Source organism: Microcebus murinus, chromosome 4 (genome assembly GCF_040939455.1).
Source record: "Microcebus murinus isolate Inina chromosome 4, M.murinus_Inina_mat1.0, whole genome shotgun sequence".
In the NCBI taxonomy this organism is placed as follows: Eukaryota; Metazoa; Chordata; class Mammalia; order Primates; family Cheirogaleidae; genus Microcebus; species Microcebus murinus.
In genome coordinates this window covers 89,661,921-89,676,787 of record NC_134107.1, presented here as the reverse complement: position 1 = coordinate 89,676,787, position 14,867 = coordinate 89,661,921, and the positions used below count along the sequence as shown (strand labels likewise).

The window sequence follows — 14,867 nt, the reverse complement described above, 5'->3', positions numbered from 1 at the left end:
TAGAAATTCATGTTATGCTATCAGAAACCTGACTAAAAGGTGTCTTTTAGCCAGCAGAGGTGTCACAGTCATTTTTCACTCTTGCTATAGGACAACTGATGCATTTGATGGATAGTCTGAAACAGTAAAATATAGGAAAAAGCAGAAGCAAAATTACTTAGTCCAATCTGATACACTATATCTTTGTGTATAGGATGGTAAAAAGGAGGCAATTGCAGTATAATCTTAAGAGTCTGAATTCCAGCTCTACCATTTATCCAAACATTTATGTATGTGTTTTAAAATTGTTTTTTTGAAAAATAATTCACATACCATAAAATCTTAAAGTGTACTGAAAATTAATTATTTTTAGTAAATTCACAAATAACCAAACTTTTTTTTCCCTCCCCACCAAACTAAGTCCTTAGGACTTTTTTTTTTTTGGTGAGATAGGGTCTTGCTCTGTTGTCTAGGCTAGAGTACAGTGGCGTCATTATAGCTCACTGTAACCTCATATTCCTGGGCTCAGGTGATCCTCCTGCCTCAGCCTCCTAACATATAAGGATTACAGGCATGAGCTACCACCCTGGCCCCAAATATTTTTAAATAGAGGAAGAAAATAATTTTTTTTCTAGTAACTTATGTCCATAATTCACATGAGAAGTTATAAAGGCCTTCTTTTTTCCCCCTTCCTTCTTAAACATATGTAAACTGACAGTTGTAGTAGCTTGAGACCAAACAGAATAAAAACTAAATAGAGGTAGTGCAAACCCCAAGAAGCTCAGTTCTACATTCTGGTCACCAGTTTTTTTTTTTAAAGATAATTTTAGGAAAAAAAACTATAATGCTTTTAAGATTCATGAAATATTTATGCAATGTTTGAAATTGTTTTATGATTTAATTTATCAAATTTCCCTTTAAAAGGTAATGTCAACTGTGTGTTATAAGTAAGTTAATACATTTTGAAAATCTGAAACTATTATGACTGCTCAGTCATTCAGCTAAACTGGACCCAGAAAGTTGTTATGAATATTGTCCATTGTTTCCTGCCTTTAATTAAAGAGATGCTCTCATTTTTTAAGGTTAACACCTAAAATTGGTTTTCCCTGGAGTGAAATCAGAAATATTTCATTTAATGACAAAAAATTTGTTATAAAGCCAATTGACAAAAAGGCACCTGTAAGTAAAATTTTAAAATATGTTTTATATATTAATTCTTTAAATATCTACTACTTTCCTATAGTGTCACTTGAAAAATGGCATTGTTCATTCATCGGTTGCTTCTGATTAACATTCTCTTTCTACAGTTCAACTTTTCCAGTGATAAAATAATGTCATTCAAAGTACAAGATTTTAATTTTTATAAGATAAATTAGAGTTTTATTTTAACTGAGATTCAGTTATAAGGTAGTTAATATTTATGAGGAAGTCACTGAAGATAATCACCATTCCTAAGAAGCAATTAAAAAAAATTTGTTCGTTGGTGGCTAAAATGTGGTAGAGCTTAACCCTATTCTAAATTAATTCTGTTATATATTAATACTTTGTTATGAGCTTTTTATTTTTGTAACTTTAAGACTTGAACTTAAATCTTTTTATTTTAAATCGATTTTTAAAATTCCTCTAGTATCATGTACAGTCTAGTATTCTAACTCTGTTAGTTATTGAAAAAATAAAAAATAAGAAGAACATTTCTAGGTTAGAAAAGATTCAACAGTCATTAACAAAGGACCAGTTTTGGCATCAATGGCAAAAGGCAAAACAAACCGAAAAAACCTCCTACTCTGAGGCATAAAGATAGAATAAATGACGTCTACTGTATTGATAGGATAAGAATGTTAGCCTCTTTACAAAATTGGTGGGGCATGAAAAGGTAAGGAACCAGTTATGTGAAAGTATGTCATACTTGCTAGGAGTTATGAAATTTTATGGTTTCTAAACTACATGTAGTATACATCAGAACTCATACCTCATGCTGAAATTTTTAGTACAGATTGTTGTGAGAGACACTATCCTTCAGGAAGATTTTAAGTTCAGAATATTTTATGTTTAGGATTTTGTTTTTTATGCACCCCGTCTGAGAATCAATAAGCGGATTTTGGCCTTATGTATGGGAAACCACGAACTGTACATGCGAAGAAGGAAGCCTGATACTATTGAAGTACAGCAGATGAAGGCTCAGGCCAGGGAAGAGAAACATCAGAAGCAGTTGGAAAGGTATGGAATTTATAGCCTTTCATTTTTAATTGATAGAAATAGGATATCTAAAATTTTACTGCTCAGTTTCTTTAACATAACTCTACATTTTTATGTTATTTTCATTGTACTAAAGTTGAAAGACAACATTATCACTCTTACTTTAAAACAAGTATATATATATTAATAATTTTCAAGTTAGAAATTTTTGACAGCTATTTCTGAGAAAATAGCTTTTCATGCCTTTATAAATGTGCTTCCCTTTTATTGTGTTTGCTTTTCACTGACCGACATTGTTTTGGATAAAGCAGCTTGAAATATTTGAATTTGTTTTGCTTGTTACTTACATTTCTTAATTTTTCAAGGTAGGCATGTGCTGAATATTTTACTTTGAAAAACGTTAGTGAAATCATAGAACCCAACTGAAAAGTCACTTTGCAGAGTAGGATAACATCAGCACTCCCTGCCAAAGATAATAATCTTTTTAACTGTATTTCTCTTAGATTTAAAAAAGATGCTGTAAAACATATTAAATTGAGAGTTTTAAAATTGGAATGATATTGAATAAAATCCTTATTGACTCTAGAATCAGGTTACTGCCTCTAGCAATATAATTCTGGAATCTGATTCTAGATTAATTTAAACTTTGTGCTTTATTTGAAAAGTTTTAGAGACCAAACTAATGTTAACTTTTGTTGAAGTCTTTATAGAGCAACGTTATGATCTAAGAAATAGAGTAGGTCCTTTAAAAAAATCAAGGAACACAAAACATGTATTTTACACATGCTGGATATAACATAATTTGTATCTAGTAATTAAGTAGGCCTTCAGCTAGATATGACTTTGGTACAATATTTTTAAGGTTTGCATTCACTGATTTTTTTTCTTAAATGTTCTGTGTAATTTGGATATTTTATTGATTTTACTTATTTTATAATATTAACTCACACTATCTGCCTTAGAGAAGTTAACTGCATAACAGAACATTTGTTATATGGGCGTGAAGCTTTTCGGTAATTACTGATACCATTGTTAAGGATACTAAGTTGGATTGTTATTATACTTTGACTGGACTCTCCTTTTTTACTGCTGTTGTGTGCCTTACGATTACATTGTGGTGACCCCATCTCTATAAAAAATAAAATTAGCCAAGTGTAGTGGCATGTACTTGTAATCCTAGCTACCTGGGAATCACAAGGATTATTTGAGCCCAGGAGTTAGAGGCTACAATGAGCTATGATCGTGCAACTGCACTTGAGCCTGAGTGACAGAGTAAGACCCTGTCTCAAATAAATAAATAAGTAAGTAAATACACTTTCTATATAGTATATTCTTACCATTCATAGCCTTTTATCTTCCTGTCTCAAAGGGAAAACTTTTTATAATCAGTAGCAAGACAATCTTTTCCCCCAACTTGCTTGTGACCAGGTTACTTTCAGTCTTTTTATCTACTTCCATATCTCCTTCACCTCCATCTCTGAAGAAAAGCAAATGAAGTTAAATAAAATCAATAACCATCCGCAGAAGGAATCCAGCCAAAGCTGGATCTGGAAGGTTCTGAATTGATGGAGTATGATTGTAGCCTTCAGGTCTTGAGATCTGGTTTGCAGTGTTCATTCTTGAGAAGTGTCTTGGGGTCTTAGGTAGTGATGGAGGAAGATAGCTGTCTTGGGGAATTGTGGTGGCACTGCGTATAAATGCACAGAGGCTGGTGCGTAGTTGGAATAGGCTAATCAACATTCTAGGGTAGCACACAGCCTGATGTGGAAAAGAGTAGCTTTGGCTGTACTAGCAATTACTTGAAAAGTACTGTGCTTTTACTTTCATGGAGAACCTGATGTTTTAACTATCTAAAGAACACAGATAGGGCAGCAGCTTCCGTGAGGGCCGTCAGGTTCTTTTGTCCAAGGAAGTTGGGCAAACATTCCCTTAAGTTCATGTCTTCCAGAGGAGTGGAAGCTTCCAGCTCCTTAAATCTCTTTGCCTGTATATGCTTGATAAATTGAAATAGGATAAGGAGAAAGAGGTGAATGTCCTGAGGGTGACCCCAGGTCTGTGGGCAGGGTATACTTACTGGCTTTCTTTCCTTACTGTTGAGAAAGTACCTCATAGGGAACTCAAGAACAGAAGTGGAGTTCTGCTTGCATGAATGGGCTCCAGGCCCTAGGTTCTTAAATGATGGGAGGATTCATTAAATCAGCAGGGAGGTATGGTGACCCTTAAACTTTGTTTTGGTGTGGTGTGCTAGGTGGTCACCATCAGTGTCTGTTTGACCTCTGACTGACTTGTGACAACTCTGCAGCAAAGCTGTACTCTCTTTCTGTGTTAGGGGCAGATGGTATATGTTAGGAAGCACAGGAATTTTAAAATTTAGGTTTATAAAGTAAGGGAAACAGCTTTGATAGTAAACTTTGCTGATGAGTTTATGCGCAACTGAAAGTTGAGAAACTACATGGTTTTGTGCTTGAAATTCAGAATTGACACCAGGTGGCAGTGATGTCTTTTTGTGGAACATTCAGGCACACCCAGATAAATTTCAGAGATGAAATCATGATTGATTTCTTAACTAAGATAAGAAAATTATTCTTACTGAAGTAGTTATTTGAGTATTGATTAAACTTATCAAGTAGAAAATATTGTCTGTTAACACAATTTCTCATTTCACTTTTATTCCTTTGTATAAATTTGGCCACCAACATGGAGTCTGATCTAAGTATGGTAGGCTCTTGGTAGATGTTTAATGAATGAATTTGGCTATATTTAAAAGAAACAGTCTCATCAGGCAGGTGCAGCTAAATGATTGAGGCATTCTTTCCTACTGAGCTCTGATAATCTTTTTTAATAGTGTTAGCCACTTACTGTCATTCTAGTGGAATTGTCAAAGGAGGCGAAACTGATTTTGTCACCTTTATCTAGGCATAAATGGGTATGACCCAAGAAATAAAACTTGTATTAAATCATTTTTAATGATTAAAAATTGTTGCCCTACCCAGTCATTTTCCTGTTTTAAGATACTTGGCATTGTGTGCTCTCTTCAAGCCTTTGTTATTTCTCCAGTGGAGGGATCCTGCCAATCTAAAAAAGGCATTTTCTTGGGGTATAGCAACTGTGTGGTTACTTTTTGGTGTGACATATAATTTGTTCTCAGAATTCATCCTGTATGCGCCTTAATATGTTTTGTATACTGGTATGTATTTGACAGTTATACTTTCCTAACAGTTTTGTAAACTTGTCCTTTGAGAATCTTCCTAAGATGTCTAAGTTTTTAATATTTTTAAAAATAGGTATCAGTTGTCTTTATTGTGACCCCACTGTAAGAAATACATTGGAACCCAGCACATGTGTGTACACAATGAGCGTATGTAACAGCATAGTCCTGTATTTTTAACCATACCCTATTTTGAACACAAGCGAATATAATGAAAGCCTTGTTAAAATATTTATGCTGTAGTTTCTTAGTTGATTCGCAGTAGTTAGATTTCACATGAATAATATTTCTGTCTAATTATTTTGTAACATAGCAATTGCAATTCCTTTTAAGGGCACAATTAGAGAATGAAAAGAAGAAAAGAGAAATAGCAGAAAAGGAAAAGGAAAGAATAGAACGTGAAAAGGAAGAGCTAATGGAACGTCTAAGGCAAATTGAAGAACAGACATTGAAAGCCCAGAAAGGTAAAAGTTTCTTTTGACAGCAAATTCAAAATTATTGCTCTGTTGTCACGTAGTAGCATTTTCTTGCTTCTGTTAAATCTTATTTGTGTTATGTAGGATTGTATTATGTAAATTGTATGTAGGATTGTGTTATGTAAATTGTATTTAATTGCTAAATTAATACTTAATGGAATCACATCATAAACATGTTTAAAGCACATTCAGTTTTACAGTGCTCATGTTCTTTGTCTTTAATTTACTTAAACATGAAAATATTTTTTATGTGTACTTTTTAAATACTGTAAATGACTATGTGTATTAATGTATACCATTACTGTTCAGGGTTCCATAAGCAAAAAACAAATACTTTATGGCATTTTTAAAAAAGCATTTATGCACTGCTTTATGGACATTTAAACACTTCAAGGCATTTAAGTAATTTAAAGCAATTTCAACTATTCTGACTACATAAACTTTTCCTCAACTCCTAAAAAAGATTTGATTTTAATGTATTAGAAAATACACAACAGATAGACATGTTATGTTTTTTGTTTGTTTGGGGTAACATATTTGGAAGAACTTCTTAGGCAGTATATAATCAAAGTGCTACAGTATATAGAAAGGATACACTGGATTTATAATGTGTGGCTTATATTAACTTTATACTAGTTTCACACAGCAAATAGTGGCAAGAACAAGAAAAAAATATTGCGCAAAATAAAATGTTTTGCCTCTTAGTAGCATCATAGGGGGTGGATAATGTGAAATCTACACTGTTTATAAAACTAGATTTAATACCTGCTTTCTAACAACTAGTAGAACCAGCTACTCACTTCTGTTAGTGATAGCCAATACAGATTGAATATCTCTTATCCAAATGCTTGGGACCAGAAGTGTCTAGGATCTGGGATTTTTTTCAGATTTTGGGATATTTGTGTAGTCTGGTCAATTGTGCTGAGTCTAAACAATCTGAAATCCAGAGATTTCCTTTGTGCATCATATTGGCACTCAAAAAGTTTTAGATTTTGGAGCATTTCAGATTTCAGATTTTTGGATTAGGGATAATTGTGGTCTTATAAGGTTTATTTTCACTTCTTACACCAGCCTACCATGGGGGGAGATGGTTCCACCAGTAGGGGATAGTTGCAAGAGGGTAGGTAGAGGGGGAAGTCACAAAGATTACTATAAATCCACAAGTTGGTGATCATTTCAACTGCAGGAGGCTTGGAAATAATATTTCTAAGAGGAAAAATAGAAAAGTCTGGGCTTTGTTCTTACTCATTAGAAGACTCACCCTCGGAGCTATGAAAGACCTAGAAACTAATTTATTTCAAAGCCCAAGAGTAGTAAAGTATTTGCAGGCCACAACTTGGGTAGAACTTGTTTCCTGAATTCCAACTTGATGCTGTTTCTACCACTCTAGGTGCCCTTTGCATCATCAAACAGGCATTTTTGAAATGGCTACTTTGTGCTGCATTCTAGGAATACAGATATATAGCATACATGGCAGTGAAGTCTGTATAGTTGCAGAAATATATACATAAAAATATTAATAAAGAGATAATATATACAAAGTCTCGTGTGTACTATAAGCAGTACTTTTGGAGGAAGAATGCTATAAAAAACCTGGGTTGTACTAAAGTAGCTAAAGTAACATTTGTGATTCTAATCTGATTTGTAAGAAAAGGTTAAATCATAGCATTTTATCATTTATATAACACCTTTTCTGAGAAAATAGTTGCTTACTAAATCTTTTCATCTCATTTATTTAGGATGTATAATAAAAATATTAATGATTTACATACAGAAAACTACTCAAAGAAGCACTAAAGAATATAAGGAAGATAGAATATAAGAAAGAATATAGAGCATCCCTATCAAGACAATTTCAAATCAGTCATCTAAGGCAAAGGACATCCAATTTGATGTTAAATTTTTTTTTCTAATAAAGCTGTCCCAGGTTGTCTTAAAAATCTACATGATTGTCTTGTAATTTATACTAAATCTTCATTTGAATGCAGTAACTTTGGCCATATCTAGTTGTGATATTTAGTAGATTCACCTATAATTTTTGTTTGAGAAGAAACTTTTTTATACTTCATTATTGTCCTTTTAAAAAAGTTTTCTATTGAAATCATTATTATTTCAAATGAATCATTAAATAGAACCATTTGTCCATTTTACATTTTTATAATGTATGATTGTTAAATTATTTATCTTCATTTTTTAACCATCTTGAAGATATATTGGTGATGATATATGAGATAAAATAGAGCCAGACCTGCAGTCAGTTACTGTTCCAACAAATATTGAAGTGAATTCCATCTTCAAAAAAGAAAAACATAGACAAGAGTTAGTCTAATGATTGCATTCATTCTGGATACTTGTTAAATACCTTGTGGGTACTATGTACTATTCTGGGTGTTGAGGATACAGTATTGAACAGATAAGGTTCCTGTTCTCATGGAGCTCACATTTTATTGTGAGAAGACAGATTAACATAATAAACAAATAATAAAATTATTTTATGTAGTTTTAAGTGCTGTGAAGGGAAATAAGCATGTTAATGTGATAAAAGCAGTAGTTGTAGGTAGATGGTAGATACCCACTTTGGATATACATTGTTTACAATTAGGAACAAAGCTTTAATTCTATCATTAACTTGAAATCTGACTATAAGCAAGTCATTTTTACTTCTCAATTTCCTTAGGTTCCTAATTTCTAAAATGGAAATAAATAATCCTAACTTCACATTCTGAAATTTAAAAAAAAACTATAGTTATATTTTTAAAAAATCAAACGTTTTTAATTGAAGTACAGATAGATACAGTAGTGTGCATACATCTTAGGTGTAAGGCCCAATGAATTTTTACAAAGTGAATTTATTCCTATAAGTACACAGAACAAGATACAGAAATTACCTGTACTCAGGGAGTCTCCCTTTTGTCTCTTCCCATTTTTCATCCCAAATGTGATTTATATCATTCTGAGTTATATCATCATAGAGTTTAGTCTTATTTTTTTCTAATAGCTTTGTTGAGATATAATTCATATACTGTACAATTATCCATTTAAAGTATACAGTTTAATGGTTTTGAGTATATTCACAGAGCTGTGCAGCTATCACCACAATTTTAGAACATTTTCATCACCTCCAAAAGAAATCTCATACCCATTAGCAGTCTCACTCATTTCTTCTCAGTACCGCCTCCCAAGCCACAGGCAACTACTGATCTACTTTCTATCTCTATGTCTCTATAGATTTGCTTATTCTGGACATTTCATATAAATGGAATCATGTAAAATGTGGTCTTATGTGACTGGGTTCTTTCACTTAGCATAATATTTTTGAGGTTCATTCTTGTTACAGTGCGTATCAGTAATTCATTCTTTTTAAATCGCTTAGTATTTCATATTATGGATATATTACATTTTATTCATCAGCTGAAGGACATTTGGGTTATTTCCACAGTTTAACTACCATGAATAATGGTGTTTTGAACATTTGTGTACAGGTTTTTGTTCATATATTTTCATTACTTTTGGGTGTATAGCTAAGGAGTAGAATTGCTGGGCCTTATGATAACTATGTTTAACTTTTTTAGGACCTGCTAAACTCATTTCTGAAGTGACTGTACCATGTTACCTTTCTACCAGCAATGTATCATCACTAACATTTGCTAATATTTGTCTAAGGGTTCTTTTATTTTTCCTTTTATTTATTTATTTATTTTTCTTATTACTGGAGGAGAAGGGTTCTTTATTTATTCTGGATATAAGTGCCATATCAGATACGTGATTTGCATATATTTTTTCTCATTCTGTGGATTATCTTTTCACTTTGTTGATGGTGTTCTTTGTAGCCCAGTGGTTTTAAATTTGGATGAAGTCCAGTTTATCTGTTTGTTCTTTTGTTGCTTGTTTTTTGATATCAGTCCTAAGAATAGTCTTGCCTGCTTTTGAACTCATATATAAACAAATTCATGTACATGAATGTGGCTTCTTTTTTGCTCACAGATGTATGTAGCTATGTCCTTTTACATTGTTGTGTAACATTCTATTGCGTGTATGTAGCACAAGTTTTCTATTCCACTGGTGATGGACATTTGAGATATTTCCAAGTTTCCAGGGTGTGGTTTTTTTTTTTTTTTTTCCTATTATAAGGCTGCTGTTAATACTCATGAACATAGCATTTCATGTACTTATGGATTAATTTTTTGAAGGTACACACTTAAGTGTGGAATTACTGGATCATAACTATACTCAGCTTTAGTAGATAATGTCACTAGTTTTCCAAAGTGATTGGAATTTTTATTCCAATCCAATTCAATTTTTATTCCTATTACTAGTAAATGAAAATTCATTTGCTCTACGTCCTCACCACAACTTCTGCCACTCTCGGTTGTTAGGGTTTCTTTTGTTTTGTTTGTTTAGTCATTCTGGTTAGTTACAGTGAGTATATAGGTTGAATATCCCTTATCCGAGATGCTTGGGACTGTAAGTTTTTTCAGATTTTAGAATATTTGTGTTATACTTACTGATTGAACATCCTTAATCCAAAATTCTGAAATCCTAAATGCTCCCATAAGCATGCTCAAAGAGTGTCTGATTTTGGAGCATTTTGGATTTTAGGATACTCAATCTGTGGTGCATTTTCTTGATGATAATGATTTTGAGCACATTTGCAAGGGACTAGACAGTAAATATCTCACGCTTTATGGGCAATGTAGTCTCTGTCCCAGCTATTCAACTCTGCCATTGCAGTGTGAACATGGCCATATCAATAATACTTAAACGAACAAGGATAGTTGTGTTCCAATCAGAGTTTATTTACAAAAAAATAAAGGCATTCATTTGGATTTGCTCCATGAGCCATAGTTTGCTAACTCATTTTAACTTGATTAACTGGAAAGGAAGAAAACTGGGGAAGTCATTTTGGGGATATACGACTATTCAAAATCTACATTTCTTTTGCCCGCTTTTTAATGGAGTGGTTTGATTTTTGTTCTTCCTGATTTGCTTGAGGTCTTTATTGATTTTAGTTACCAGCCCTTTATCAGATGTATAGCATGCAAATATTTTCTCCCATTCTGTAGGTTGTGTATTCATTCTAATGATCATTTCCTTGCCTGTGCAGAAGCTTTTTAATTTGATAAGGTCACATTTATTTATATTCGTTGCTGCTGTAATTGCTTTTGGGTTCTTCTTCATAAATCTTTGCCTAAGCTGATGTCTGAAAGAGTTTTTCCAACATTTTCCTCTAGAATTCTTATAGTTTCATACCTTAGGTAAAGTGTTATCCATCATGAGTTGTTTTTTGTGAATGGTGAGAGATGTGAATCAATCCTGTTTCTGTCTTCTACATGTCACTATCCAATTTTCCCAGCACCATTTATTGAATAGGGATTCTCTTCCCCAGTCTGTTTTTATCTGCTTTGTCAAAGCCTATATGAGGTTATATGAAGATGGTTTTATATCTGGGTTCTCTGTTCTTATTCATTGGTCTATGCATATGTTTTTGTGCCAGTACTATACTGTTTTGATTATTATAGCATTGTGGTATGGCTTGAAGTCTGGTAAAGTGACGCCTCCCAATTCTTTTTGCTTAAGGTTGCTTTGACTATACTGGGTCTTCTCTGGTTCCATATGAAGGATAGAATTATTTTTTCTAGATCTGTGAAAAATGATATTGGTATTTTAATAGGGATTACATTGAATCTGTAAATCACTTGGGGTAGTGTAGACATTTTAACAATATTGATTCTGCCAATCCATGAGCATGGTGTGTTTTTCCATCTATTTACGTCCTCTACTATTTCCTTCCTCAGTGTTTCATAGTTCTCCCTGTAGAGGTCTTTTACCTCCTTAGTTAAATATGTTCCTAGGTATTTTATTTTCTTTGTTGCTATTGTGAAGGGTATTGAGTCTTTAATTTGGTTCTCAGCTTGACTATTGTTGGCATATATGAATGCTACTTATTTGTGTACATTGATTTTGTAAACTGAGACTGCTGAATTTATCAATTCCAGTAGTGTCCTGGCAGAAACTTTGGGGTTTTCTAGATATAAGATCATATTGTCCGCAAAGAGTGATAGTTTGACCTCTTCTGCCCCCATTTGGGTACCCCTGATTTCATTCTCTTTTCTAATTGCTATGGTTGAGACTTCTAGCACTATGTCGAATACAAGTGGTAACAGTGGGCAACCTTGTCTGTTTCCAGTTCTAAGCGGGAATGCTTTCATTTTTTCCCTGTTCAGTATGATGAACAGAAACTTTTCAAAGGGCAATAGACTAATGGCCAACAAACATAGGGAAAAATGCCCAACATTTTTAATCACAAGGGAAATGTAAGTCAGAACCACAATGTGATATCACTTAACTCCAGTGAGAATGGATTTTATCAAAAAGTCCCAAAACAAATGTTGGCATGAATGTGGAGAGATAGGAACACTCATACACTGCTGGTGGGACTGCAAACTAGTGCAACTTCTATGGAAAGTAGTATAGAGATACCTCAAAGAACTAAAAGTAGAACTACCATTTGATCCAGCAGTCCCACTACTGGGTATTTATCCAAAGGAAAACAAATACATTCTGTAAAAAAGACACCTGCACTTGAATGTTTATAGCAGCACAATTCACTGCTATAAACAAACCAAGAGGTGGAAACAACCCAAGTGCCCAGCAGTATACATGAGTGGATTAGTAAAATGTATATATATACTGTGGAGTACTACTCAGCCATAAAAAAAGATGAACTAATACTTCTTGTATTAACCTAGATGGAACTGGAGACCATTCTTCTTAATAAAGTATCACAAGAATGGAAAAACAAACACCATGTGTACTCACCATTAAATTGGTACTAATCGATCAAAACTTACATGGACATAGGAAATAACATTCATCTGAAATCAAACAGTGGGAGGATGAGGAGGGGATGGGTAAATTCACACCAAACAGGTACAGTGCACACTGTCTGGGGGATGAGAACACCTTTAACATTGACTCAAAGGGCACAAAAGTATATAACCAAGATGTTTTTACTGCCTTAATATTCTGAAATTAAAAAAGAAAAAAAAAACATTTCTAGAAAAGACTAGAGTAGATTTGACATTTTCAGAGTTCATTTTTAACATTTTAAAAAAATTTAGACTTTTTGTATAATTCTTAATGCAAAACAGCCATTGCCTTATTTACCATTTTTCAAGTTGATATTTATTATAAAAAGCTGATAGAAAATAACGAATATTGGTGAGTATTTATTTCAGAATTTAACTTTATAACCTGGACTTAGTTCTTTCTTGTCTCATAGTACAGAAATAATTTTGACTATGAGAGGAAATAAACATTGGGTTTTTTTGTTTTTGTTTTTTTTATTATGACAGAGTACACATAACATAAAATTTACCATCTTACCCATTTTTAAGTGTACAATTTAGTGATATTAAATACATTCATAATGTTGTGCAGCCATCACCACCATCCATCTCCATAATTCTTTTCATCTTGTAAAACTAAAACCCTGTATCCATTAAATGATAATTCTTCATTCCTCCCCTAACCCCAGCCCTTGGCAACTACAATTCTTTCTGTCTTTATGATTTTGACTAACTGTATAAGTGGAATCACACAGTATTTTAAGAATGACTTATTTCACTCAGCATAATGTCCTCAAGGCTTGTCTATGTTGTAGTATATGTCAGAATTTCTTTCCTTTAAGGCTAAATAATATTCTCTCATACACACACACCCCACATTTTGCTTATCCATTCTTTTGTTGGTGGACACTTGGGTTGCTCCTGTGTTTTAGTCGTTGTGAATAATGCTGCTGTGAACATGGGTGTTCAAATATCTCTTTACGACCGTGCTCCCAATTCTTTAGTTATTTGCTTGTTTAGATGAATGAAAAAGCCATGAGCTTTGTGGGCTGTGTTTTACATATCAGTGAATCAGATAGAAGAATGATCATAAGTAAAGTTTGGTAGGCTAGTGTTGATTGTCCAAATGGTAGAAGACAGATTCTAAAAATGAATAATCCTAGGTTTTAGCTGTGGTGATATCCAGTGCTGTATATGTTTCACTTTCATAGCCGAATAGCCACATAGGATTTTTATATTACTATGTCAAGAATTTAAAGCCTAACCAAAGAGCCATTTTTCTTCTCCAACCTGTTTTAAGTCTTAACTGCAATTACTTAAACAAGTTCTGATCAAAAACAACAAAATCAAGAATGGTAAGTAAAGGCTTGTACATTACAGTTAGCTTTCCAACCTCACAGCATATAAATTTTCAGTTTTTTCTCTTTTCTAAAGTATACCATAAGGGGGAATCATTCTTTGTAGGACATTATGCTCTTAGTAGATAGCATTCTATTGTCTTCTGTCACAGAACCTACTTATTATTAAATAAAAAAATTGTTAAAATAGTGTTTAAAGTTAATTCTTTAAATTCACTTAACATTTTTGTGGTTTTATGCTAATAATTTCCTTCCTTATTCAGTTCTTTTGAATAAAAGAGTATTAATTTTATGATCTACACACTTAAGAATTAAAATTGATGTCATTCATCAAGTTACTTCATGCCTTAGGAATGGATATGTACCAATAACTCACAATTTTCAATAATTCATATAACTCACATCAAAATTCCTAGTTTGGGTCAGAAGCATTGTTTTAACTCTTAATCTCTTGGGTTTACTTATGCTTCAAATAAGTAAAAACTTAGATAAGCTTTAAAGTGTGATATTTTGTAGATTTCTGAAACATGGCAATTTGTTTTACTGAGGTCAAAACTTTAAATGAAGACATTTTTTAAAAAGAAGATAAAAGTATGTGCTTCTAGCCTTATGACATAACTTGACTTACAAAGGACTTTCATTTCTTTGCATTTTTTAATTATGTGACAGATTTTTTTTTAATTATTAAACTCTTACCAAGTTAAAAATGAGTATATGTGTATTTATAACGTGTGCTAATTGTTAGACACTACAGATTAGATTTCCTCCTCCTATTTTATCTTCTTTTTATGATGAGAATAAT

General features: G+C 32.8%; 1 protein-coding gene across 2 annotated transcripts in view; it reads left to right on the top strand.

Annotated features, from left to right (window-relative positions):
• RDX (radixin) overlaps positions 1–14,867 on the top strand; it is a 73,696-nt gene that overhangs the window by 30,965 nt on the left and 27,864 nt on the right. For both annotated transcript variants that reach the window (XM_012773755.3, XM_076002496.1), the window contains exons 8-10: positions 1,062–1,158; positions 2,033–2,196; positions 5,717–5,847. In XM_012773755.3, coding sequence (XP_012629209.1) covers positions 1,062–1,158; positions 2,033–2,196; positions 5,717–5,847 — 392 coding nt within the window. The remainder of the gene's footprint in view (positions 1–1,061; positions 1,159–2,032; positions 2,197–5,716; positions 5,848–14,867) is intronic.